A 27,585-nucleotide genomic window follows, 5' to 3' on the forward strand; every position below is an offset into this window, starting at 1 on the left:
CTATACATTTTTTAAAAATTTCATTTTGTTGGGACGCCTGGGTGGCTCATTTGGTTAAGTGCCAACTTCAGCTCAGGGTTGATCTCACCGTTCGTGAATTTGAGCCCTGCATCGGGCTCTGTGCTGACAGCTCAAAGCCTGGAGCCTGCTTCAGATCCTGTGTCTCCCTATCTGTCTGCCCCTCCCCTGCATGTGCCCTGTCTCTCTCTGTCTGTCAAAAATAAAATAAACATTAAAAAAAATTTCATTTTGTTTATGCAGAAGTGACTCTTTTCCAGGCATAGACGATTTTTTCACTATATACGGTTTAAAGAAAACACTGGCAAGCTATTTTGTGAGCATCATTGAACAATGGATAATGCAATGCTATTGAGTCTATTAGATAACCATGTCTTACAGTAGATTTGTTGAGTAGATAATAATTAGAGGGAGATTTGGAGTAGAATTCCTATGTATTCTTTGCTTTTCCCCCAGCTCCTTCAAGAGCAGAAAGGATAAATTACTGCTTTGGTCTTTCAGTTATATTCCAAAGCAAGAAAAGTCATTTTCAAAGAGAAGTTTTCCTATACTGCATATAGATGGTTTCTAGAAATCCCACTTCCCATTCAAAGATAGATTAAGAGGTTGATATAGAGCTTATTTTTGGAGGACTGGAGTGGCAGAATCCTTAAATATAAGTGGTGTTTATAATGGCTTAGTTAAAAACCTCCCATACTTCAGTGGAAGAAAATTAGCAAACACATATGAAAAGTTAAATATGTTTACACAGCTGGTCATTTAAGTTAAAGGATACGTAGTTCTCATTGGAATTTTATAAACTCAGTGACTTTCGTAGCATTTGAGTATAAATTAATGATAAATTTCATTTGATCATAAAGTCTTAGATTTTATTTTTTTATATTTAATTTTAAAATTTTATTTTTTTATTTTTTAATTTTTAAAAAAATTTTTTAATGTCTATTTATTATTGAGATACTGAGAGACACAGAGCGTGAGCAGGGGAGGGGTAGGGAGAGGGGGAGACATAGAATCCGAGGCAGGCTCCAGGCTCCGAGCTGTCAGCACAGAGCCCGACGCAGGGCTCGAACTCACAAACTGCGAGATCATGACCTGAGCTGAAGTCGGTCGCTCAACTGACTGAGCCACCCAGGCGCCCCCTAATTTTAAAATTTTAATAAAAAAAATTGAGACGTTATTGACATATTAGTTTTAGGTGTAAAACACATTGATACTGTAATTGTATGCATTGCAAAATGATCTCCACAATAAGTCTAGTTAACATCTATCATTGCATATAGTTACAAATTTTTTTCTGTTTGTGATGATAACTTTTAAGATATACTCTCTGGTATGTTAACTAGATTTATTGTGGTGATAATTTCACATTAATATATGGATATTGGATCACTAGTTTGTATACCTGAAATGAGTATAATGTTAAATGTCAGTGATACCTCAATAAAAAAAAGTGGACAAAAAAAATCTCTCTTATCAACTTTCAAATATACAATACAGTGTTATTAACTATAGTTACCATGCTGTACTACAGTTACCTTCCCAGGACTTAATTTATTTTGTAACTGGAAGTTTGTATCTTTTGACTCCTTTCATCCATTTTACTTCCTCTCCTCCCTCACCTCTGGCAACTACCAATCTGTTCTCTGTATCTTTGAGTTTTGTTTGTTTATTTATAAATGTTTATTTAATTTTGAGAGAGAGAGAGAGAGAGAGAGCACAAGGCAGGGAGAGGCAGAGAGAGAGGGAGACACAGAATCTGAAGCAGGCTTCAGGCTCCAAGCTGTCAGCACAGAGCCTGATGTGGGGCTTGAACCCACGAACTGTGAAATCACAACCTGAACTGAAGACGGACGCATAACTGACCTGAGTCACCCAGGCGCCCTGAGTTTTGTTTTTTTTAATGAAGTCCTAGATTTTATCAAATAATTAGAAGGAGAATTGACCTTGAGTGGTTAATGTAGTGGTTTTCAGTTACTTTGCTGCCTAACTGAGGAGTTTGGTAAATGTGTCTCGTTATATAATTATGTTTTTGTAGGCATGGCAGAAAGCACGAAGTGATGGGTGGGAGCGAGCCTTTTGTGAAAAGAATTTTCTTTCGCAAGCTACCATGGAAATAATCATTGGTATGAGAACTCAGTTGCTTGGTCAGCTTAGAGCATCAGGTAATGTTTTCCCCAGAGAACCTATTTAGACCACTGAGAGTACCCTACCTATACCTCGTAGTATTTGTAGTGCTAACTGATGCCATTTTACATTATTTTTATGATGTTTTCACATTGTTGTAGATCTTGTATTTATGAACTGTGTTGTAGACTCCTATGTGATCTCAGAGTTTGTTGATTTAAAAAATGATATTGTGGAGGCCTGTAGCTGAGAAATCTATGAACACCCTTTGATACTGTAGGCAGTGAGCAATTTGTAGTCTATTTGTTGGCAAAGATCGTTGTAGATAATGTAGCTCTGTTTTATCACTGTTAATAAACGATTATTTAGCTCTGTGAAATAGAAGTTAAAAAATGTAAGTAGGTTGATCTGAATGCTGGTCTTCATGTTTGTGGAACATAAAACAACTAGTAATCACTTGAAGGTACTTAATTTTTTTTTTTAAAAAAAGAGAATGCCAGTATTGCTATGTCAATTTAGAATTGTATCTTTAAATTTCCTTTTGAGTAGCATGGTACATTGAAAAAATAGCCAAAGACTACTAGAGCCTGGATTCATAGATTAGCTAAAGTGTTAAAATAATATAAGGAGCGAGCCAAAGGATTTCGAGTTGTTGTAAATATCGGGAAATGTGAAGGGCTTTGAAAATTCAAGCAAGAATATATTTACTTCACTCCAGAATTTGTCTGTCATAACCACAGTGTTATTAGTACCAGTTAGAAGAGTGGTTTAGATTTTCAGCTGTGACTTTAGTACATTTCTTTTTTTAAATTTTAGTACATTTCTCACAGCAGCTTAAGAAGAACTTTATAAAAAGCAAGAGTGTGTATTTTTTTAAATTTTCAGCTGTGACTTTAGTGCATTTCTTTTTTTAAATTTTAGTACATTTCTGATCGCAGCTTATGAAGAACTTTATAGCAAGAGTGTGTATTTTTTTTAAGAGTCCCACATCCCCAGTGAACAAACCTAAACTTTATTAGAATATTTAATCTGTATCTTAAACTTACCAGAGGAGATTTTATTAATTGCTCTGGAATTTGAATATCCCTAAACTTACATGGGCTATACAATTTTTGTAAAAAATGCATACGTTTAAAAGTATATTTTGCACAATAGAAAAAGTTGGTGTGGTTTTTTCCTCCTTCTAGGTTTTGTTAGAGCACGAGGCGGTGGTGACATTCGAGATGTTAACACAAATTCCGAGAACTGGGCTGTCGTTAAAGCTGCATTGGTGGCAGGCATGTATCCTAATGTAGTCCATGTGGACAGAGAGAATGTAGTACTGACAGGGCCAAAGGAGAAAAAAGTTCGGTTTCATCCCACTTCAGTTCTCAGTCAGCCTCAGTATAAAAAGGTAAAACATTTTTAATACTGTCTTAGGCCTTGAAGTCAAACTGATCTAATTTACATAGTTGAAGATCAACCAAAAATGCTCCAAATACCAGCCTGCTTTAAGAAGTTAGTTACCTATGTCTAATTCAACATTGGAACAAATTTTTGATGGAATCTTAGAGTTGGAAGAGGTAGTGTGTTAGGTAATGAGGACTACTAGCTGTATGAACAAGGATGTGCTTTAGTTTTTGCTTGAGTATTAATACACCTCATCTGTTTCATTGAGGGACTTTTTACATTTTAAAAGTATTGCCGGTAAACTAGGTGACATACAGTTAACAATTCTTCAATCCATTTTTCTAATAGATTCCTCCAGCCAATGGTCAGGCTGCAGCGATTCAGGCACTACCTACAGATTGGCTTATTTATGATGAAATGACCAGGGCCCATAGAATAGCTAATATTCGATGTTGTTCAGCAGTGACACCCGTCACTATATTGGTATTCTGTGGACCAGCTAGATTGGCAAGTAACGCTCTTCAAGAACCTTCATCGTTTCGAGGTAAATGGATTATGAAGGAAATGAAAATCTATCTGCAATGAAATTTTTTTCACTGGACCAAATAAATTTTGAAATTACCAAAATTTATGTAGTAGTAGCTCCCTTTTGATATGGTAAGACTAATTAGAAACTACTGAAGTATACCTCAGTTCTTAAAATTGATTTTTCTAAAGGTAACTTGGTATTGATTTGTGTATTTTTGATTAATCTTGATAGGTTTACTTTTCTCTCCCACTTGAAGTTAAATAACAGTTTAACATAAATAAAGGTAATTGTTTAAGGAAATAATATTAATAGTGACCCATGATCTCATTTCCCTTATGCAAACACTTTTTAATATTATTTAAAAATTATGTTTAATATTTTTACATATTTCTTAAGCTATTTTACATTGTTATTTTCATTATTCAGAATATAAGTTTTAAAAAATCTTTTATATTAATGGCTGCAAAATATACTATCACTTAAAAGTGGCGTAATGCATTTAAAATGTTCTGGCGGGAGCAGGGGGCCTCTGGGTGGCTCAGTTGGTTAAGCATCTTACTTTGGCTCAGGTCATGATCTCATGATTTGTGAGTTCAAGCCCCACATCAGGCTCGCTGCTCTCAGCCTGTCAGTGCAGAGCCCCTTTCAGATCCTCTGTCCTCCTCTCTCTGCCTCTCCCCTACTTGCGCTCTCTCACTCTCTCTCTCTCAAAAATAAATAAACATAAGGGCGCCTGGATGGTGCAGGTGGTTAAGCATACGACTTCAGGTGAGGTCTTGCGGTCCGTGAGTTCGAACCCCACATCAGGCTCTGTGCTGACAGCTCAGAGCCTGGAGCCTGCTTCAGATTCTGCGTCTCCCTCTCTCTCTGCCCCTACCCTACTCACACTCTGTCTCTGTCTCTCTCTCTCAAAAATAAACATTAAAAAAAACCATTAAAAACAATTCATGAAAGAACTAGCTCTTAGTTTCAGTGATCTTTTCTATTGTGTTTTAGTCTCTTATTTCATTTATTTTTGCTCTGATCTGCATCATTTCTTTCTTTCCACTAACTTTGGGCTTTGTTCTTTTTCTAGTTCCTTTAGGTACAAGGTTAGATTGAGATGTTTGTTGCTTCTTGACTTAGGTGCCTATATTTCCGTAAACTTGCCTCTTCGAACTGCTTTTGCTGCATCCTGTAGATTTTAGAGCATTGTGTTTCTGTTTTCATTTGTCTTCAGGTATTTTTTTTCCTTTCTTTTTTGATTTCTTCATTGGCCCATTGTTTGTTTGGTAGCCTTTTGCTTAGGCTTTACGTGTTTGTGTTTTTTCCAGTTTATTCTTATAATTGATTTCTAGTTTTGTACCATTGTGGTCAGAAAGGATGTTTGATATGATATAAGTCTTCCTAAAAATATTGAAACTTGGTTTGTGGCCTAACATGCGACCTATCCTGGAAAATGTTTCATGTACACTTGAAAAGAATGTGTGTTCTGCTGTGTTTGGATGGAATATTCTGAATATATCTGTTAAGCCCACCTAGTCTAATGTGTTGAGACCAGTGTTTCCTTATTGGTTTTCTGCCTGGATGATTTGCTATTGCTGGAAGTGGATGCTGTGTTCCGCTACCATTATCGTGTGTGACTGTTAATTTCTCCTTTTACATCTTGTAATACTTGCTTTCTATGTTTCGATGCTTTTGTGTTGGTTGCTTAGATATTTACAATTGTTATATTCTCTTATTTGATTAATCCCTTTATAAGGCTCTTCTTTGTCTCTTCTTCAAGTCTTTGTCTTGAAGTCTGTTTTGCCTGATACAATTATTGGTATTTTAGCTTTCTTTTCAGTTTCTATTTGCATGGAATATCTTTTTCCATCCCTTCACTTTGAGGCCTTCTCTTTCTTTAGGTCTGAAGTGAGTCACTTACAGGTAGCATATTAGATGGATCTTGTTTTTTATCCATTCGGCCACCCTCTGTCTTTGGAGCATTTAGTCCTTTTACATTTAAAGTAATTATCGATAGGTATGTTAGTTGTTAATCATTTTCTGGTTGTTTTTGTAGTTCTTCTCTGTTCCTTTCATCTTTTATTCCCTTTCCTTGTGATTTGATGACTTTCTTTAGTGTTATATTTGGATTCCGTTCTGTTTATTTTTTATGTATCTATTATAGGTTTTTTGTTGTGGCTACCATGAGGTTCATCTATAACAACCTGTGTATACAGCAGTGCATTTTAAATTGGTGGTTAAGTTTGAACACATTCTAAAAGCAATATATTTTTATTCCCTCACCTTACATTTTATTTTTTGACACTGTATTTTATATCTTTTTATTTTGTACATCTTCTAAGTAATTAGGGTAGGTAGGTTTTACTATTCTTCTCTTTAACCTTCATACTAGCTTTATAAGTTGTCGACCTACTACCTTTACTGTATGTTTGCTTTCAGCAGTGAGATTGTTTTCTTTCATAATTCTTTTACTTTTAATCACAGCCTTTCCTTTTCTGCTTAAATAAATCCCTATAACATTTCTTATAAGTCCAGTTTAGTGGTCATTAACTCCTTAAGCTTTTGTTTGGGCAACTTTTGTCTTTCCTTCAGTTCTGAAAGATAATTTTGCTGGGTAGAGTATTCTTGGTTGTAAGTTTCTTCTTTTCAGTACTTTGACTATATCATGCCCATTCCTCTGGTCTCCAAAGTTTCTGCTGAAAAATCAGCTGGATAACTTTACGGAGTTTCCGTTGTATGTAACTCATTGTTTTTTTTCTCTTGCTGCCTTTAAGATATTCTTTTCTCTTTATCCTTACTTTTTGGGCTTTTAATTATATGTTTGGTGGACCTCTTTGGGTTTATCTTGTTTGGAGCTCTTTGTGCTTCCTGGACCTGAATGTTGTTTCCTTCTCCAGTTTAGGGAAGTTTTCATCTGTTGTTTCTTCAAATAAAGTTTCTGCACTTCCCACTGTCTTTTCTGAGACTCATATAATGCAAATGTTAGTATGCTTGACACTCTCCTTGCGGTCCCTTTAATCTATCCTAATTTTTAGAAATTCTTTTCAGTTTTTGCTGTTCAGCTTGGGTGATTTCTACTACCCTGCCTTCCAGATCGCTGATCCGTTCTGCATCATCTAACTTGATGTTGATTCCCTTTAATTTATTTTTCATTTCAGTTATTATATTTTTCAGCTTTCCCTTCATATGTACCATTTATTAAATAATCTTTATCTTCTTTTTGAAAGCTTGCATATTGTTATATATTATATTTGCCATCTTTATTTTTTTTTTTAAATATTTATTTAAGTAATCACTACATCCAGTGTGGGGCTCAAACTCATAACCCTGAGACCAAGAGTTACCTATCTTTTAAGTGAGACAGCCAAGTGCCCCTGGCATCTTTATCATTATTACATCTTACATTTGGCATTTTTAAACTTTCTATATATTTTGTTCCTTTACATTTTTGCCTTTGTGTTGTGCCATCTTGTTTAGTAATTTTGATTTTCAGTAAGTTCTTATGTCTGGTAGCAAAGGATCTCCCTGTAACTCTGCCTTTCTGTTATAAGCTATTTTTTATAATCTTTCCTATTTTTAATAATGAATATTCAGTAGTCATCTTCTTGTAATCTTTTCTGTAACCAATAGTTCTTTTGTGATTTTAATTAAGAGTTTGCTTCTAGGAATATAGTATATTCTTCTATTCACCTTTTATTAAATTTAGCAATATCTTTTCTTTGGTAAGTTTTACAAAGGTTGGATATATTCTTACGATGATTCTTAAGATTTTGTTGTTGTTCTTGAGTTACTACAGTGAATGGGTTCTCTTTGTGTCATTTTCCTGCTGATCTTCTAGTAAGGAATACTATGTAACAGGGGAGTATATTTAAAATTTATTTTTTAATGTTTATTTATTTTTGAGAGACAGAATGAGAGAGGGGGAGGGGCAGAGAGAGGGAGACACAGAATTTGAAGCAGGCTTCAGGCTCTGGGCTGTCAGCACAGAGCCCCAACATGGGGCTTGAACTGTGAGATCATGACCTGAGCCAAAGTTGGACACTTAACTGACTGAGTCACCCAGGTGCCCCCAGGAGAATATATTGTATTTGCTCTTGCTTTACTAAGCTCTTACTAATCCTTTTGACTTTCTATTAACTTAGAGTACCTTTAAGTGGTAATTTTTAATTTGTTATAAAAATTTATTCCTTTTATTTCTTTTTCATGACTTGGGAAAACCATGTTAATGGCCTGCTTTTTCTTGTTGCATTTTAAAGGTTTAAATTCTAAAGTGATATTGATGATGACAGTAATTTTTGTTTTAATGAAAGTACTTGTATTAAAATAAGGTAGAAGGGGCACCTGGGTGGCTCAGTTGGTTGAGTGTCTGACTCTTGGTTTCGGCTCAGGTCAGGATCTCAGGGTTATGGGATCGAGCCCCGTGTCAGGCTCTGTGTTGAGCATGGAGTCTGCTTAAGATTCTCTCTTCCTCTGACCCTCTCCCCAACTTGCACATGCTCTCCCTCTCTCTCTTTCTCTCTCTCTCAAATAAAAATAAATAAATAAAAAAGAATTCTTTTGAAATTTAAATTTTTAAAAATACTTATGTATTTTGAGAGGGAGCACATGTAAGTAGGGGAAGGGAGAGAGAGGGAAAGGATAGGGAGAGAGAGAATCCCAAGCAGGCTCTGTCCTCTCAGCGCAGAGCCTGACACGGGGTTGATCTCATGAACTGAGAGGTGATGACCTGAGCCAAAATCAAGAGTCGGATGCTTCACTGACTGAGCCATCCAGTTGCTCCAGAATTGTTCTTTTTTTGAAGTTTTATTTATTTATTTATTTTTTTAATTAAAAAAAAAAATTTTTTTTTTTTTAACGTTTATTTATTTTTGAGACAGAGAGAGACAGAGCATGAACGTGGGAGGGTCAGAGAAAGAGGGAGACACAGAATCCGAAACAGGCTCCAGGCTCTGAGCGGTCAGCACAGAGCCTGACGCGGGGCTCAAACTCACGGACCGCGAGGTCGTGACCTGAGCTGAAGTTGGATGCTTAGCCAACTGAGCCACCCAGGCGCCCCTCTTTTTTTGAAGTTTTAAAACACATTTTGAAATTTATTAAATAGCTTGTGGGCATTTGTTCATATCAAAATTTATTTAGCCTGCTGTTGTACTGTATATATTTTCTTATGGGACTATCATATTTATTATAAGAATAAACCTTCCTTGGACTAAGGAGGACTTACTGCATTGCTCATATTTTGCTAGCATTTTATTTAAAATTGCTCATTAGTGAGGTATGTGTGTTGGGAATATTCAGAAATGTTTGTTTGTTTATTTATTTATATCAGGTTTTAGGATTAGTTCAGACTTGTCTCATGCAAGGAATTGGCCATTGTTTGTTTTCTTCAAAGTTTGAGAGACTTGATGAACTGGATTTCTGTGTTTGGTGTTCTTTCAGGACAGCTTTGGTTTCTTCCTGAAATAGTCTGGGCTTTCCTACCTCTTGTTCTTTGTTTTGGTAATTTCTTTTTTTTTTTTCAGTTTGTTTCGTACAAAAGAATAGATTGAATGTTTCAAATTTATTATTTTTTATGGATACTGGATCTTCTTAGATTAAAACAGTTTGTATTAATTTTTATAATCTTATTCTCAGCTCTGATTTTGTATATGGATTTGAGCTTCCTTCTCCCTTTATTAAACTTACCAGAGGGTTGCCTCGTCTTTTCAAGGAACTGGGTTATAGTTTTGACTACTGCCATTTTGTTTTATCTAATGTATCAGTTTTTTTCCCTCACTGTTTTCTTCATTTTTTTTTTCCTTTGGGGTTTATACTGTTTTTCTAAGATGTAGTTATGGGTGTGGTTTCTCCTTTTCTTCTTTTAAATTGAAACCTATGAATTTACATGAGCATTTCTTGTTTTCTTCCCTTTTTAAATTATATCCTTAGTTTTCATCTTTATTCAGTTATTATTTAAAGATTTTGTTTTGATTTTTTTTAAGTTTATTTATTTATTTTGAGAAGGAGGGAGGGAGGGAGGGAGGGAGAGAGAGAGAGAGAGAGAGAGAGGTAGAGAGAGAATCCCAAACAGGCTCTGCACTCTCAGTGCAGAACTTGAACTCATGAACCATGAAATCATGACCTGAGCTGAAATCACGAGTTGGATGCTTAACAGACTGAGCCACCCAGGTGCTCTTTGTTTTGATTTTTAAGTTATAGTCTTTTTTATTTTGTTGCATTTTGATTAGCGATTATAGAGATTATGCCTTGCTTCCCCCCCCCCCCTTTTTTTGTAAGTATTGAGACTTAATTTGTGAACTGCTGGCTTTGAAGAGCTCTATACCCAAACTCTTAGTATGGAGCATTTGTGTAAATACACAGTGTCTGTGTTTACTTACTTCTTTTGCTATATGGTGGTAAGAGTGAAATTTTTTCCTTTCAATATGTGTTTGAACAGCGGATGGTGTTCCTAATGACAGTAGTGATAGTGAAATGGAGGACAGAACCACTGCTAATTTGGCAGCTTTGAAACTTGATGAGTGGCTCAATTTCAAACTAGAGCCTGAGGTAAGTTGCTTTTCAGTAGTGTGGTAAGTTTCTTTCATTCTGGTAGTACGAATTGACATACAGCATGATGAAAATTATATCTTTACTATTGAGCCCTTAGTACTTGAGAATATAGTTTGTTTTTCAGTTTTCACAGGGCCCTCATGCATTCTCTGACATACCCCATGGGGTTTATTTTAATAGAGGATTTGAAAAGCCTTGGTGTGGCAGAATCTGAAGCAGGCTCCAGGCTCTGAGCTGTCAGCACAGAGCCCGACATGGGGCTCAAACTCACAAACTGTGAGATCATGACCTGAGCTGAAGTCTGATGTTTAACCGACTGAGCCACCCAGGTGCCCCAGAAATGCACATTTTTGGTCAATAATATTACTGGGGGAAGAAAAGGAGGAGAATGTGTATTAAGTGGTGAAATCCACTAAATCAATATTCTGTTACACCAAACAGTTTAAAGACAAGGGAAATGTTGTAATATAATTTCAGATTATATTTCATCTGGCTAAATTAGAGTTTAAAGTTGCTTTTTGCCATGTTGAAAGTTTGCTGCAATAATTTTTCACATAAACATTTAGACTTGAACTCTGAGACTAGATACAGCATGATTATTTTGCTTTTAAAATCTGTTAAATAGCTAAAAATTGACAATTTGAAAACTACAACAAAGAAAAAGTTGAAGCAGTGTGATTGTTACATCATTGAACCACTTCTAATTGTCAACTGTTAGTATTAAAAGATCATTCTATATCCTTTTTTGGGGGGATGTGGTCGGCTGAGCTGTCAGTAATCGACAGCTGGCTAGGTTTAACTTTTTTACTGTCTGTTCATTCATCACTTCAGCCGACAGTTGTCTCACTTCCCTTTTCACCAGCCATTCCCTTCACTGAAACTGTACTTGCCAAGGTCAGCACGTGCCCCACATTGTCCAAGCCAGCCTGCCGTCCTTGAATTCATTCTTTCTCTCCTGTTGGGCACTATTTATTGTCCATACCCTTCCTTTCATAATTCTGCCCTTCCTCATTTTTCCTCCTCACCCCTGTCCCAACTTCTTTGTCACAAGTTAACCGTGACATGAATCTTTCCTGATTCTTCTTCTTTCTTCAAAGGTCATTCCTTCTTAGGTTCTTTCACTGACTCTTCTCTATGTGTCTGTGCCTTAAATGTTAGATGTTCTCCACTACTCCGGGCCTTTCTCTGCTCTTTTTATGTTTCTGTACAATCTCCAGGGACCTTACCTCTCTGTGTAGATTCAGTAACCACTTATGCACTGATGACTCCCAAGTCTGTCTATATTTTTAGCTTAGGCCTTTCTGTGAACCTTTCTGTGAATCTAGCTGCCTTCTGGGCATCATCATCTGGATGTTCTGTAGGCACTAAAGCACGAATGGAACTAAATGTATTTTTCTTCATTTACTGTGCTGTTACCATTTCCAGTTTTAATCACACTCTGCCACACATTGTTTACCGTCTCTTCCATCGGACTGTTTCATTTGATTTTGTGTCTCTAGTGCCTCCAGTATGGTAAATAAGAATTTTTATCTCGTTCGGGCAACAAAAAGAATGAAATTAATAGTAAATTACATAAAATGTAATACCTTAGAATACATTAACTCCTTACAAGTTGCAGAGTGTTCTTTGGAAACAGTTGCAGCCTTTAACTAGTAAATGGGTGTCTTGCAAGTAGGGTATACATTTTGCTTGTACCTGTTTGAACTTTCATTACAGGCAGCCAGTTTATTGCTGCAGCTCAGACAGAAGTGGCACAGCTTATTTTTACGCCGAATGAGAGCTCCATCCAAACCTTGGTCTCAAGTTGATGAAGCTACCATAAGAGCAATTATAGCTGTTTTAAGCACTGAGGAACAGTGTGCAGGTTTACAGCAGCCGTCTGGGATAGGCCAGAGGCCAAGGCCTATGTCTTCAGAAGAACTTCCTTTGGCATCATCTTGGAGGTCCAATAATAGCAGGAAAACTTCCGCAGATACTGAATTTTCTGATGAGTCTGCTACTGCAGAAAGGTACATTTATAACATTTTATCAAAATGGGGACATTTTCTCCAGGAAAATGAGTTATTTCTCATAGAATCAGATGTTTTAATAATATTTAAAAATTGCTTAGAGTGTACGTAAAAGGTTACAATAAAATGCGAAGAGTGTTTTACTTTTAAAACATAGTTCTTGTAAGTAGTAAGATAATATGAGGGATTTTAAGCTACTGGTATCTGTGAGTCATTTAATAAGGAAATTTTTTTATTGGGAAAGACTAAAAATGTTTAATTTCAAGACTTCACAGATTTAGGGTCTGTTAAAAAGATAGCAGTATATTAAAATTCTGTATTTTAGTTGATACATGGCAAGCAACATCTTTCGCATGTGTCTTATAGCAAGAAGTATGGGTTATGGCCATTTAAAAGAACAGCCTCTTCACAAGTCTTACCTGGGTATCAGTAGTGCTGACTAGTATTCCTACAGAGAATCAATTATTCATTCACTTTCTCAGTGACACATTGAATGTGTGTTGTTCTTGGTGTAAGAGAGATAGCAGTGTACCAAACAGACAAGAGCTCTTCCTTCAAAGAGTTTTTATTTTATCCAGCAGAGACATATGATACAGAAGTAAACAAATTTACTCTAGTGGCAAAATCTATTACAGTTTAAGCAGGTTCTTCTTTTCTTTCTAACATTTAGCAATTATACATGGTATTTTTATTTACTATATGATTATTATTAATAAGAGAGTTCTTATATTGAATTATTTATCAAAAAACATATTATGATGATATAATAATGGTTATAATGAATCATTGGCCATGATTCAGAAATATTTGTTGTGTAAAAAAAACCCCATTTGTTAGAATCAAATTTATATTTTATAAGAATCAGAATTTCTTTATATCAGTTTAAAATTTTTTTTACCCTGTTAGAATTGATAATGAACACGAGATTCTTGCCTGTGATGCTGGTTTCGGCAGTACTGGTAGAAAGTCTGTGTAGTAAGAATATTTCATTGTTAAAAAGAAAAATAGAACAGTGGAAACATAAAAGATACATGATGTTTACTGTTTTGTAAGGATCGAATGGGGCTGTTTGTACTTTCTTTTGGTCAGATTTGCACATTTGAATGAAGCATAAGGCTTCATTAGGTCAGACTTGAATTACAGAGAAGTAATTCGTACTGGTTTCCAAGTTCTTCACATACTGCATTTGAGGAATAATTCAGTCGTTTGCCAAGAAAACCTTTTCATCATGTGCGTTCCTGAATGTTTCTCTCTGATGTAGGCCCTCCTGAGCGATAGAAGAGTGAAAAGCACATTTTCTTCTTAGACACTGCCCACTTTTTGGAAATACCGATCTAAAAGCTTACTCGAAAAATGGTTTAGAATATGGGAATAGATTTCCATAGACATTGCTAGGTGGTAGTGGTATTCCTAGGCCCATCTATAAAAATATGTTAGGTTCGTAGAGACTCTGTGTGTTGTGTATGTATGGGTCCGTGTGTATACATACAGATGTATATAACGTTTGTGCCTATATATTCATATATACACACATGCACGCACATTTTTAAGAGAAAGGCTACTTGTTTCTCAATACAAGTAATACATGCTTATTTAGTAAAATAAATTTAATACAATTAAAATTATAAAGTGTAATATTAGTTACAATTCACATATTGTTTGTCTTATAAATTCAGTTTTTCACTTGTGATACCATTTTCATTTCCTTACAAGTTGTAGTCTGGCACTCTTCATTCTTACCTGTTGAACAGGGAGATACAGAACTTCATCTAATTTCAGGCTTTTGGTGTTATTGATAGATAATGCCTTGAAGTTGATATATTTGGTGGGGAAAAGAATGAGGACTCTTAGGAAAATTTATACTTGAAAGGAGAAATTACAGTCTGTGAGATTACTTCTTAGAGAAAAAGTATCTGTAGTTCATGTTTTCACTGTACATTGGCAAGATATATGGTACATAATTTTTTTTTAATTAAAAAAATTTTTTAAGTTTATTTGTTTTGAGAAAGAGAGAGCACGAGCAGGGGAGGGGCAGAAAGAGAGGGAGAGAGAATCCCAAGCAGGCTTCTTTCTGACAGCGTGAGCCCGATGTGGGGCTTGAACCCACAAACTGTGAGATCATGACCTGAGCCAAAACCAAGAATCGGATGCTCAACCAACTGAGCCACCCAGGCGCCCTCATAATTTCTTTAAATAAAAACATTTTAGGGTGCCTCAGTTGCTCATTTGGTTAAGCATCCAACTCAGTTACGGCTCAGGTCATGATCTTAATGGTTTGTGAGTTTGAGTCCCGGTTTTACCGTCGTTAAGTTCTTTTGCCTAATTTTCAGGTCTCTGAGGTTCTAGGGTAGGAACGATGGGATTTTAGGGGTTGAATTTAGATAATGCATTGGACATCAATTCATGAAGGAAAAAACCCCTGAAAGGTTGTTTTTTATACTTCTTAAGTTGTTGATGATTCAGATGTACATTCCTTATATATTCTTTTGTTAATACCTTTAGGCTTTAGCTATTTTATTTCATTTGTGAAAGAAATAATCCTGGATTAAAGATACTGATTGAAGCAGGGGCGAATTGTGGGGATTAGCTATTTTAACTTGTCTTGAAGGAAGAGTAATTATTAATTACAAGACTCTCTGGAAGCTTATGAATTATTGAACACATCGTTTTTTGTTTTAAACGCTTATTATAAATATTATTTAACACAGCAAACTAAATGATATACCGTAATGAACTCCATATCCGTATCTAACCAAATATTCTTTGTTCTCTCCTGCTTTTTTTGTTTGTTTACATATTTTATTTTTTTAAAAAAGTTTTGTAAATTTTTTAATTTTTATTTTGATAGAGAGAACCAGAGCAGGAGCAGGGGAGGGGCAGAGAGAGACGGAGACACAGAATCCGAAGTAGGCTCCAGGCTCTGAGCTGTCAGCACAGAGCCCAAGGTGGGGCTCGAACTCACGAGCTGTGAGATCATGACCTGAGCCAAAGTCACTGACTGAGCCACCCAAATGCTTCTGGTTTAGATATTTTAAAATAAATCCCACATATCATGTCATCTTACCCTTCCATATTTAAATATGCATCTCTTAAAAATAGAGGAATTTTTCCTACATAATCGAATTCCAGTGATCAGTCCCAGTAAAATGGCTCATGCATTTCTCAGGGTGTCATGTGTCTTGAGTCTCTCGTGATCCAGAGCAGGTCCTCTCGACTTTTTTGAAGAAAGTGGGGTGGTGATACTGTGAGGTGTACCACATTCTGGATTTGTCTGTTTCTTCTTGGCATTATTTGTTGCCATACCATATATATTTTGTGTAAACTGGCAGTTAGCTCTCACGGCTTGATTAAATCCAGTATTTTGACAAGTATAATTTGTAGGTGGTGCTGTGAACTTTACTATTGAATGACTTTAGGACGTACTCAATAATATCTTTTCTTTTTTGTGTCTGGTTATTCCACAAAGACATATACTTTTAGAAAAATTATAAAATTCCTGACTGCCAGGAATGTTAAAGACCTCTTTTCCTAAACCATCATACAAGAGGCTAGGAATTTTGTAAGGGAAATCATACTTTGAGTATTTGTTAACATTAAGTTAAGGACTTCTGTAGATCGCTAATAAATATATTTTTACCTCTTTTTGTAAGTGTCCCTTAATGTCCCTGATGGTATTAAACTTCTAAATGTATGAGGGGGCACCTGGGTGGCTCAGTCAGTTAAGCGTCCGACTTCGGCTCAGGTCATGATCTTATGGTTTGTGAGTTCGTGCCCCGTGTCAGGCTCTGTGCTGACAGCTCTGAGCCTGGAACCTGCTTTGGATTCTGTGTGTGTGTCTCTCTCTCTACCCCTACCCCACTTGTGCTGTCTTTCTGTCTCTCAAAAATAAAAATTAAAAAAAAATGTAAGAGAAGAATGAAATTCCCTTTTTAAATACTATTCTGTAAATCATAACGCCCCTGAAACTTTGGTTTGAAATGGCATCTGCTTTCAATCACGAGCTTGTATGTAACTGATCTTTGCTTCCTCCTTCTCACTCAAGAGTATTGATGAAATCTCCATCTCCAGCACTACACCCACCTCAGAAGTACAAAGATAGAGGAATTTTACATCCTAAACGAAGCACTGATGACCGATCGGATCAGTCTTCTGTGAAATCTACAGACAGCAGTAGTTACCCGAGTCCTTGTGCCAGCCCTTCTCCTCCACCCTCAGGAAAGGTAGGGTATCCACAAGTTGATCCCTAGCACATCTAATGTTGCAGATTTAAGCAAAATTACAGAACAGTTCTACTTTTCAGTTACTCATCATGGTCTTTGTTCTTGATATAAATTGAATCTGGTAAACTTGAAACATCTTGAGTAAATTTTTTAGTCTTTCTTGCTTGCCAAACATTTCTCGTTGTTACCATCTTGGGATGTTTTAAAACTAACTGATCATTTACCGAGTTATATGCCATAACTCAGCCATCTGTTATTTCCTTTCTGTATCATTAGAACCTTTTTTGTTAAAAAGATGGTCTCAAATTAGTTTTTTTTTTCAGTTATTTGTTGATTTTTCCAATTCAGTGGTTATATTAAAAAAATACAAGACAGGGTGGGGTTAGGAAGATAGATGTTGGTAGGGAATTGAGAACTATGTATCTTTTAAAAAATTTGTAATACAAATGATTTCAAATGTTTAGAATATGTTACTTTTATTTCTCCTGTTGTTGGTACTGAGTAAGTATTTCATTAGGGTTATTTAGCTATATGTTGTGTTCTGGTGAGGAAAATATCTGCTGAAACACTCTTGTTAAATAAGAGGAAAATAAAATGTTTTTTGTGGATTTGCATTCTTAGGTTTTGAGGTTTTTATTTTAAAATACCTTTATTTAGATACGCACAGTAAAATTCACCACTTTAAACTGTACAATCCAGTGAATTTTGACAAATGTATATAATTATGTAACTGTATCATAGCCAGGTACAGAACATTCCCATCACCCTTCGATCATGACAACCACTGAACTGAACTGCTCTCTGTCCCTAGAGTTTTGCCTTTTCTGGAATTTGCTGTAAATGGAATCCTATGCATGTAATTTTTTGTGACTGCCTTATTTCACTTTTGAAATTCATCCAAATTATTCAGTGTATTATTAGTTTATTACTTCTTATTGCTGAATCGTATTCCACTCTTTGGCTCATACCCATAGAATGTTTATCCATTCACCTGTTGATGGACATTTGGATTGTTTCCACTTTTGGGCTGTTGTGAATAAAGCTGCTATAATATTTGAGGGCAAGTCGTTGTGTGTACGTATGGTTTCTATTCTTGGGTAAATACCCAGGAATAGGATTGTTGGGTTGTATGGTTAAGTGTACATTTATCTTTACAAGAAGCTATCCCCACCATTTTCCAAAATGGCTGTACTTTTTTTATTCCCTTCCATCATCTATTGAGAGTCCCATTTACTCCATATTCTTGACAATAGTAATCTCTTTACTGTTGGCCATTCTAGTGGGTATATAGTGATCTCCCATTTTGTTTTTAATTTGTACTTCCCTGATGACTAATGATGGTGAGCATCTTTTTATGTGCTTATTTACCATTCCTGAATTTTCTTTGGTGTGGAGTAGCTGTTCAAATTGTTCAACTTTTTTGGTTGTTTATGGGTTGTCTTCTTTATTTAGTAGTAAGATTTAAAAATATATTTCTAGATAGAAGTCTTAATTATATATGTTTTGCAGCTTTTTCTAATAGGCTGTGCCTGCATATTCATTTTCTTAACAGTGTCTTTTGAAGAGCAAGTGTTTAATTTTGATAAAGTCTACCATATCTATTTTTTTCTATTTTGGTGTCATCTATTTTTCTATTATGGTTCATATTTTTTGTGTTCTAAGACGTCTTTGTTTAACTCAGGATTACAAAGTATTTCTCCTAGAAGTGTGACAGTGAGAGCTCTTATATTTAGGCATATGATCTGTTTTGAGTTAAGTTTTGTTCATAGTATGGGTGAATCAAGGATCATAATTTGTCATTTGCCTATACAATTGTTCTAGCACCATTTATTGGAAAGATTCTCCTTTTCCCATTGAAATTATCTTGGCATCTTTGTCAAAAATCAATTGACTGTAAATATGTGGTCAATTTATTGGACTGTATCCTGTTTCATTGATCTGTATACTACTTCTCTGTTTTTGCCTTTGCTACGGTAGTTTGATTATAGTAGCTTTATACTAAGTTGAAACCAGTTAATTTTTTTCTCCAACTCTTTTGTTCTTTTTAAAAATTGTTTTGTGGGGGCCTGGGTGGCTGAGTGGGTTAAGTGTCCAACTTCGGTTCAGATCATGATCTCATGGTTTGTGAATTTGAGCCCCACATGAGGCTCTCTGCTGTCAGCACAGAGCCTGCTTCGGATCCTCTGTCCTCCCCTCTCTCTCTGCCCCTCTTCTGCTTGGTCTCCCTCTCTTTCAAAAATACAGAAACTTTCAAAAAATAATAAAAAAAATTGTTTTGGTATTCAGGGTGTTCTAATGGTCTTTCATATAAGCTTTAGAAAATGCTTGTTAATTTCTACAGAAACATATTTTGGTATTGAGTGGAATTGCATTGAATTTGTAGATCAGTTTGAAGAAAATTGATAACAGTTTTTAGTTTTATAATCTATTAAGTGTGGTATATATATGCATTTCTTTTGGTATTCTTTAATTTTTCACAAGTGTTTTGTAAATTTCAGAGTTCAGGTATTACACATTTTTTGTTAAGTTGATCACTAAATATTTTATATCTTTGATGCTGTTTGTAAAATTTTTAATTTCTAGTTGTTCATTGCTATGATTTAGAAATACATTTGACCTTTGTATATTTACCCAATATGCCGTGATCTTACTTCATTTATTAATTCTGTTCGCTTTATATGAGATTTCTCAGTACTTTCTACATGGATAACCATTTCATCTATTAATAAAGGTAGTTTCACTTTTTTCCTTTCCAGTATTGATTCTGTTTATTTTTTTTTCTTGTCTGTTCTCTCTGGCTAGAACCTCCAGTAAAATGTTTAATAACAGTGTTGAGAACAGACCTTTGAGGGAAAACAACCCCCCCTCCCAATCCCCATCCCTCATTAAATCTGTCACCACTTATCATAATGTAACTGTGGGATGTTTCTTTTTGGATTTAGTTTGCTGAGAGGGTTTATTAGGAATAAATGTTGAATTATGTTCAGTGCTTTTTTTGTCTTTACATCTGTTGAAATGATAACACAATTTTTTTTCTTCTATTAATAAAGTGGGTTTTGTTGACTGCTTTTCTAATGTTTATACCTCGCAGGATCATGACATATTATGGTGTTAAATATTAATGGATTTGATTTTGCTTAATCAGAACTTCTGTTAAATTTGGGATCTTTGTTCATGAGGGATATTCTATAGTTCTCTTGTGTTATTTTTGTATTGTTTTGGTATCAGGGTAATGCTGGCCTCATAAGATTATTTGGGAAGTTTTCTTTCTACTTCATTTTTGCAAGAGATGCATAGGATTGATATGATTTTTTCCTTAAATGTTTGGTAGAATTCACTACTGTAGCATAGGATTGATATGATTTTTTCCTTAAATGTTTGGTAGAATTCACTACTGTAGCCATTTTTTAACTTTCCCTAGTATATCTTGAATTAGTTTTATGCCACCTCAGGTATAGTTTGAGAACCTTGCAACAGTGTATTTTTATTTTACCCTTTAGTTCTTTGTGTTACTTGTCTCATACATTTTATTTGTATATTTGTTATACTTGCTGTAGTGTATTGGTTTTTTTTTACTTCATAGTAAATTATCTTGTACCAAAAGTCAGAAAAATGTGTTTTATATTTACTAAATATTTACCATTTCTTGTGTTCTTTATTCTTTTGTGTTGATGAGGATTTCTATCTTGGATCATATGCTTCTGTCTGGAAACCTTCTTTGAACATTTTCTCTGGTACAGATATTCTGGAAATGAATTCTTTAAGCTTTTGTCTGAAAAACCATTTTTCACTGTTATTTTTGGAAGCTATTTAAAAATTTTTTGTAATGTTTATTCATTTTTTGAGAGAGAGAGACAGACAGACTGTGAGTGGGGGAGGGGCAGAGAGCGAGGGAGACACGGAATCCGAAGCAGGTTCCAGGCTCTGAGCTGTCAGCACAGAGCCTGACATGGGGCTTGAGCTCACGAACTATGAGATCATGACCTGAGCCAGAGTTGAAAGCTTAACCGACTGAGTCACCCAGGCGCCCCAAAAGCTGTTTTTACTGTGTATATAATTCTAGGTTGACAGTGGTTTTCTTTTGTTACTGCAAAGATGTCACTCCATTATCTTCTCGTTTACATAGTTTCTGAGGGAGGTTTACTATCATTTTTGTTTCTCTGTATATAATGTTTCTCTGTATATAATGTATCTTTTTCCTCTACCTGCTTTTAAGATTTTCTCTTTATCACTGGTTTTCAGCAATTTGATTTTGATATGTTTCTATTTGTAGTTTTTTTAAATGTTTTTTCTTATTATGAGAACTTTTTTTAATTTTAATTTTTTTAAGTTTATTTACTTATTTTGAGAGAGAGAGAGAGAGAGAGAGAGAAGGGAAGAGGCAGAGAGAGAGTGGAGAGTGAGAGAGAGAATCCCAAGCAGGCTGTGCACTGTCAGCACAGAGCCTGACATGGGACTTGAAGTCACAAACTGCAATATCATGACCTGAGCTGAAACCAGGAGTTGGAAGCTTAACTGGCTGAAGCACCCAGGTGCCCCGTTTGTAGTTCTTATTTAATCTATGTATTCATAGTTTCCATCAATTTTGGAAAAATTAAGATAATTATTTCTTCACGTATTTTTTATGTCTCATTGCTTCCCCCTCCTTTCTGGGACTAGGGATATACAAGTGCAAGACCACTTGATACTATACCATAGGTCACTGAGGCTGTCTTCATTTTTTTCAATTGTTTTTTGGTTTCTTTGTTTCATTTGAGATGGTTTCTCTGACTATGTTTTCAAGTTCACTGTTTTTATTTGTAGTGTCTCACCTGCTGTGCATTCTTTCTAATGTATTTTTCACTTTAAATATTATATCTCCATCTCTAGAATGCCCTTTGGGCCTTTAAAAAACACTTTCCATTTCTCCTTTAAGGCACATGCATGTTTACTTTACCTTCTTGAACACAGTGAATATATTTATAATAGCTGCTCTGACATTTTTTTGTCTCCTAATTCCATCATCTGTCAGATGTGAATCTTTTCCTGTTGGTTCATTTTTTCCCTGGTTATGGATCTGTTCTCCTCCGTTTCTTTGCATTCCTTATAATTTCATTTGGCTGCTAGATTTTTGTTGTATTCCTTTAAGTAGTGTCAGACATCTCTCTGGTATACCACTAAGTAAGTGGCAATCAGTTAAATGTTTTTAAGATTTTTCTTTTAAGTGTTATAGCAGGTCCTGAGCAGATTTTATTCTGGTACTAATTTAGTTTCAGTACTAAGGCATGAGCCTTCTGTGGGCTGATGCCCTATGTATTAACAGTTGTTTCCATTCTGGCTGGGGAGAACATCAAATACTCCGAACCCCGTGTGAGCTCCAGGAATTACTTAGTTTACTGCTTTTGTCTGGATCTTTCCCTGGCGTTAAATCATGTTTTCTCACTCACGTGCAGGTCAGTACTTGTCAGAAACTTGTGGGAACCCTTCTTTAGTTCCTTGGGAACTCTCCTTCTGTGCAAATCTCTTATATCCAGCACACTGCTGTGCAAATTCTAACCCTGGCCTCTCAATTCCAGGCTCTCTCTCTGCAGTTCACTGAGACTGCTGGATTCTGTTTCCCTTCCCTGCACTGTTGCCTGGAAGCTGTATCCAGGCGGGAAGCTGGAGCAAATTTTTGCTTTGTTTTCAGCCTTTGAAAGTGTATTAAAATAGTTTCTGAAAATACATTTGCAATATAAATCAAAGTTTATAATCCCAAATCCTTCTTGATAAGAGATTTTGAATGCTCTGAAAATGAGTGCTTGGTTTTGGCTCTGTAACCTCATTCTGAGGGAGCCTTGTGTAGCTTTTCAGGCACAATGGAGCTATTTGCACTTGTTAGATATTTGGTAAAATACTTTGGTTTATATGTTTATGAAGATGTTATTTAATGGAGCCTATTGATTTTGAAAGGTCAAATTACCTTTCAAGAACTTATGCATTCTTTTATAGGGCTCAAAATCTCCTTCACCAAGACCAAACATGCCTATTCGATACTTCATAATGAAGAGTAGCAATTTGAGAAACCTTGAAATTTCTCAGCAGAAGGGTATCTGGTCTACAACCCCTAGTAATGAGCGGAAGCTAAATCGAGCCTTTTGGGAAAGCAGCATGGTTTACTTGGTATTTTCTGTTCAAGGATCTGGACATTTCCAGGTGAGCCATCCTGAACCAGTAAAATGGGGTTGTTCTGGCTGCAGGTTAGACCACAGAGATTAAAACAAAAACCAAAAACACCCTGGCTTTTTATTGCATCAGAATGCAAGAATGCATTTTGCTTGACAGAATGAGGAATGTATTGTACCTCTTCAGGGGAATGATAATAGGGATCCCTTTGTTTTCCTTGTCTTACCAGAATCTCTTTAGATAAACCATTTCTCCTTCTGAAGGTAACTTTAGATTTACTGTTTTTCAGGTGGATTAAGAGTAATGAGAAGCTTGACTTTTTTGGTAAAATGTTTATTTAAATAGGCAAGCAAGTTAGAATTGACAATCCAGAAACTTGAGTATGTTTCTTAACTCATCTTGACTTGATGTATAATATTTGGAAGTAAAACTTACAGGTTAGAGTATATCCATTTATCATGGAATAAATGTGGGTTTAGGGCTGTTAATACATTATTTAGAAAATATCTGTTCATACTAAAATTATGTTAGAAGGCTAGAAATGTGCTAATACATCTTTTTTATAAAAAACAACAACTTCTTTTTGTTTTTGTTAGATATCTATTGTTTTTATATTACACTTTACCTTGAAATTAAAGAAAAAAAAATGGAGAGCTTTCTCTGGTAAATTTTATTCAGATATTTAATATCCTCCTTACCTTTCCCCTTGCCCTCATTTGACCCACAGGGATTTTCTAGGATGTCTTCGGAGATAGGAAGGGAGAAGAGCCAGGACTGGGGCTCCGCTGGACTGGGAGGAGTGTTTAAGGTGGAGTGGGTCCGGAAGGAGAGTCTTCCCTTCCAGTTTGCACACCATCTACTTAACCCCTGGAACGACAACAAGAAGGTCCAGATCAGCAGAGACGGGCAGGTATACGGTGGCCTTTCATATTTGCCTTCCTCTGGTCTCTTGGTTTTGTTTTGCTGCTATGCAGTGGTCCGTTTGAGAGGGAGACGTAGGAGTACAAATTGTATATTCTGTGTGCACACGGGAGACGGTGGCTCAGGTTTGTAAAAGAGTTAGTATAAAAACCTGCTCATACTGGTGTTTGACAGAGCTCATTGCTTTTTTAACATTTGGTAAATTTGACTTCTCTCCATCATTACGGACAAAGTCTTTCATAAGTTACTTCATGGAGGCTCCTGGTGTCTTAGTAACTGAAGCTCTGATCAAAACGGAGTGTAATTCTGAAGTAATCTCACTGAGGGTAACAACAGCATCTGACATCTTTGTGCCTTTAACTAATGATGCAATATAAAAACAGCTTTTTTATATTTTTGTGACTTGTTTTGTTTCTGTTATGTTTGCTTTGCCTTCATCATTGCTGCTGACATGTATTTTAAGCTGGTTAAGGAGATGGGAATTAACATATATATGGACTGCTGTGCTAGCTGCTTTCCATGAGGTCATTTTTTAATGCATATTGCTTTATTAGCTCAATTTTAGGTAGGAGAAATAGGAGAAATTATTCTAAGGTCACACGGCTAATAATCTATTTAAACCAGTGTGGCTCGCTTTAAATCGCCATATGAAAAGTGTTTGGGTTCTTTTTAAATGCACATCGTATCACAAGAGGACTATAAATGACATTCTTTTCAGTTGTATCAGAATATTTTAATTTTTATTCTATACTAAGGATTTTGAAATAAGCCTAATTCCTAAGATAAGAATATTATATACTCATCATAATTTCTTAACAACCCCCCCAAACATCAAATACGCTAGGTTTCACAGTAAACCTTTGAAAGTTGAAGTGGAGTGGTTTTGGTAAATCTCCATTTAAAAAAAAGTTCATGATTTCCACATAGTAAAAAGCTCCAGAAGAACTCCATGGAAATCTCTTTACCGTTTTGTCACAAATAGTTGCTGTATTTGAGGGTTAACTACAATCTTGAAGTCTGGAAGTGAACTTCACAAACCTGAACATAGGTTGCATGATTTTATCATGTTCTGGTAGAAAAATGAAATTCAAAGTACTTCTCTTACATTTCTATCAGCATAGGTTTTGGTGATTAAAAAAAATTCAATCCATTTCCCTTGGTGTTTGTTGTGTGACTTGTGATTTATCCAGGAGCTCGAGCCTCAGGTTGGTGAACAGTTGCTCCAGTTATGGGAACGCCTTCCGTCGGGAGAAAAAACCACGACTGATTGACCTGAACTCAGGTTACACTATACTTGACTTTGAGTACTGGCAGTATTTATGATTGTTAAGGATATCTTTCAAATTACTTACCCCCCCCCCTTTTTTTTTTTTAACTCTTTCAGATCTCTTAACTACAGAAGAACATTGCACCTACTTATAACCACTGAATGCACTGACTTCTAAAAACTGAGGTGGAGATAGATGTGTGTGATGAATGAATGGGCTTTTCTGGCTTAATGTTACTTTAGAACCACCATCTTCATATAAAAGAGAAAAGGGTAATTTAAATTTTTATAGTGATCATAAAGAATGATTATGTAATGTTTGTTAATTATATGTTTATACTTGAATAAAATAGTAGCAGGTAACACTATTTGGCACAACAGCAGTTACTTGAAAAACATACTTAATTTGAAGTTAAACATTTCGTTTGTTGAAAACACTGACTCATAACTCTTATTGATGATTTTTTTAATGCAAAGTAAGTTGTTTCCTTTTAAGAAGGGCCTGTATCAGTACCTCTGAGCACCATTTTAGAAGAGCTAAATAACTCTTAAGGTTTGTCATTAAAAACAATCCAATTCTAAAAATGTCCCTTTTAAAAATAGTGTGTGTTGATAAAGGACTATTCATTCTGCCATTTTAAACCTGAGCTACATTACGAAAAAAAGGAGAGATGTTCTTTTTTCTTTGATTATAAAGTGTAGTAAAATCTGAAGAAAATCAGGGTTCTTTCCTGTCTTTGACTGGATCAGATTTAGTGCTTAGTTTTATTCCTGGTCCTGCATCTTACCCCCTCCTCTCATCTTACAACCTTCACACCTCTCTTACCTGAGCACGGTAATTACGACCTCTCTGCTTTGGCTAGAGAAACTCAGCTTGGACAAGTTAAAAATGTAAACAAATGGTGCATGTTACAAAAAGTGCCCAGCAGTTAGCAGGAGCCTGGTTGGTGTATGTCTTTCAAACGAAAGCCACACCACAATTCAGCATGCCTCCTGCTTGCTTTCCAGTACTTTTCAGGCTCCTTGCGTTTTTGGATTTCTTACTGTTTTGCATTTATGGTTTAATAAACGGGGGGGGGGGGTGTAATTTTTGGTAAACCAGTGATAGTGCCAGCTCTCCTGTTTCCTTGTCTTCTCAGGATTATTTGATCTCTTTACCACCACTCTGTAAAGTTTCCCCAGTGGCTTTTTGAAGGAAAATAGAGGTACAGGGAAATACGGAATGAAAGAAATGTCTTGGTTATTGAGCTCTAAATAGAACAGCTTTGATAGCACTTCTCATGATATATTTGGGTTATTGAAGAAAAACCAACATGAATCTAATTTAAAGGCAAGAAGAAAACTCTTAAGGCTTTTTTGCTTCTGCATTTGAAAACAAAGAAGTGAAAAGTCCTGGGTCAACATAAGATCTTGGGAACCCGTCTTTCTCTTGGAAAGTATTGTGTGTTGGTGCAGTAGTTTAGAATGGCAGCTGTGAATTTTGCCTGTGTTTGTCGTTACTGGCTTTTTGTTGGTTTGTTTTATACTTTGAGATACACTTGTAAATTGAGCCTATGTGAATTATGTTCTGCTGTATGTGTATTACAGGTTTTTTTTTTTCCTATTAGAGCAACTTGTGTTTTTTTTCTCCTGATACTGTATATACATTTTGTTTGGGTATATATTTAACAGTTCATGGTATTCTAAATTTGGAAGTGAGAACTTTTAAAAAATAAAACTTGTTTTAATGTCCTTCTGTTTTCTAATATCTAGCCCTGTATGTAAATGATGAGTTTGTTGATATTTAAAATGAACACAATTTGAATGTAATTAAAATGCTGTTTTTGGAAGAGATGAACTTTAAATATACTTATTAAATGAAATTCTGTTAAATTATTTAGGTCTTGTTATTTCTGATGCTCTATAATAGGGCTTATCAATAATATCCCTTGAGATATTATTAATGAGTTTCAAACACCTTGAAGAATACTAAATTGATATATAGAAGGTGATGATTTCACATCAGTATCTCTTTCTTGAAAAAATTTGCCTCATTACCACAAGGGGATGGAAAAAAAAGCTCAAGATGTGTTCAGCATAAAATCTTTTGAATATGATAAACTACGCAGCCATTCACCTTGCATTCAGTCAGGACACTGCATTTTGGTGATGTGCCACTATATCCACTGAACACCCCAGCCTCACTCTACCAATTACAGCAGAGATTGGCGGGGCGGGGGGCATAATCTCAAATGTGTACTTCAAGAAAAGACCGAATTTGAGAATTTAAGAATTTGTCCTCAGAGACTCATTCTTCACCATATAAAATCTTACTTCCTGCAGCAGGGAAAGTCTTGAGGACTAAGTCAGGTGAGCTTCACCCCTGGATCCGCTCGGACCACACATGTAACCGACAAGTGACAACACCTGCCAGTCTGTGTGAGCTTCCTGTGG

General features: G+C 35.6%; 1 protein-coding gene across 3 annotated transcripts in view; it reads left to right on the forward strand.

The window, feature by feature from the left end:
- The window catches only part of YTHDC2 (YTH domain containing 2), a 68,958-nt gene extending 41,931 nt beyond the window's left edge, over positions 1-27,027 (forward strand). The window contains exons 21-30 of one of the 3 annotated variants that reach the window (XM_030316711.1): positions 2,054-2,180; positions 3,330-3,535; positions 3,880-4,075; positions 10,479-10,588; positions 12,308-12,600; positions 16,643-16,820; positions 22,791-22,994; positions 23,692-23,874; positions 25,076-25,167; positions 25,270-27,027. In XM_030316711.1, the coding sequence (XP_030172571.1) occupies positions 2,054-2,180; positions 3,330-3,535; positions 3,880-4,075; positions 10,479-10,588; positions 12,308-12,600; positions 16,643-16,820; positions 22,791-22,994; positions 23,692-23,874; positions 25,076-25,156 (1,578 nt within the window). In that variant the 3' untranslated portion in view covers positions 25,157-25,167; positions 25,270-27,027. Of the gene's footprint in view, positions 1-2,053; positions 2,181-3,329; positions 3,536-3,879; positions 4,076-10,478; positions 10,589-12,307; positions 12,601-16,642; positions 16,821-22,790; positions 22,995-23,691; positions 23,875-25,075; positions 25,168-25,269 lie in introns of those variants that run through there. The other 2 variants (XM_030316713.1, XM_030316721.1) reach the window with 2 other exon arrangements.
- Positions 27,028-27,585: the final 558 nt, after the last annotated feature.

The sequence above is a fragment of the Lynx canadensis genome, chromosome A1 (genome assembly GCF_007474595.2).
Source record: "Lynx canadensis isolate LIC74 chromosome A1, mLynCan4.pri.v2, whole genome shotgun sequence".
NCBI lineage: Eukaryota > Metazoa > Chordata > Mammalia > Carnivora > Felidae > Lynx > Lynx canadensis.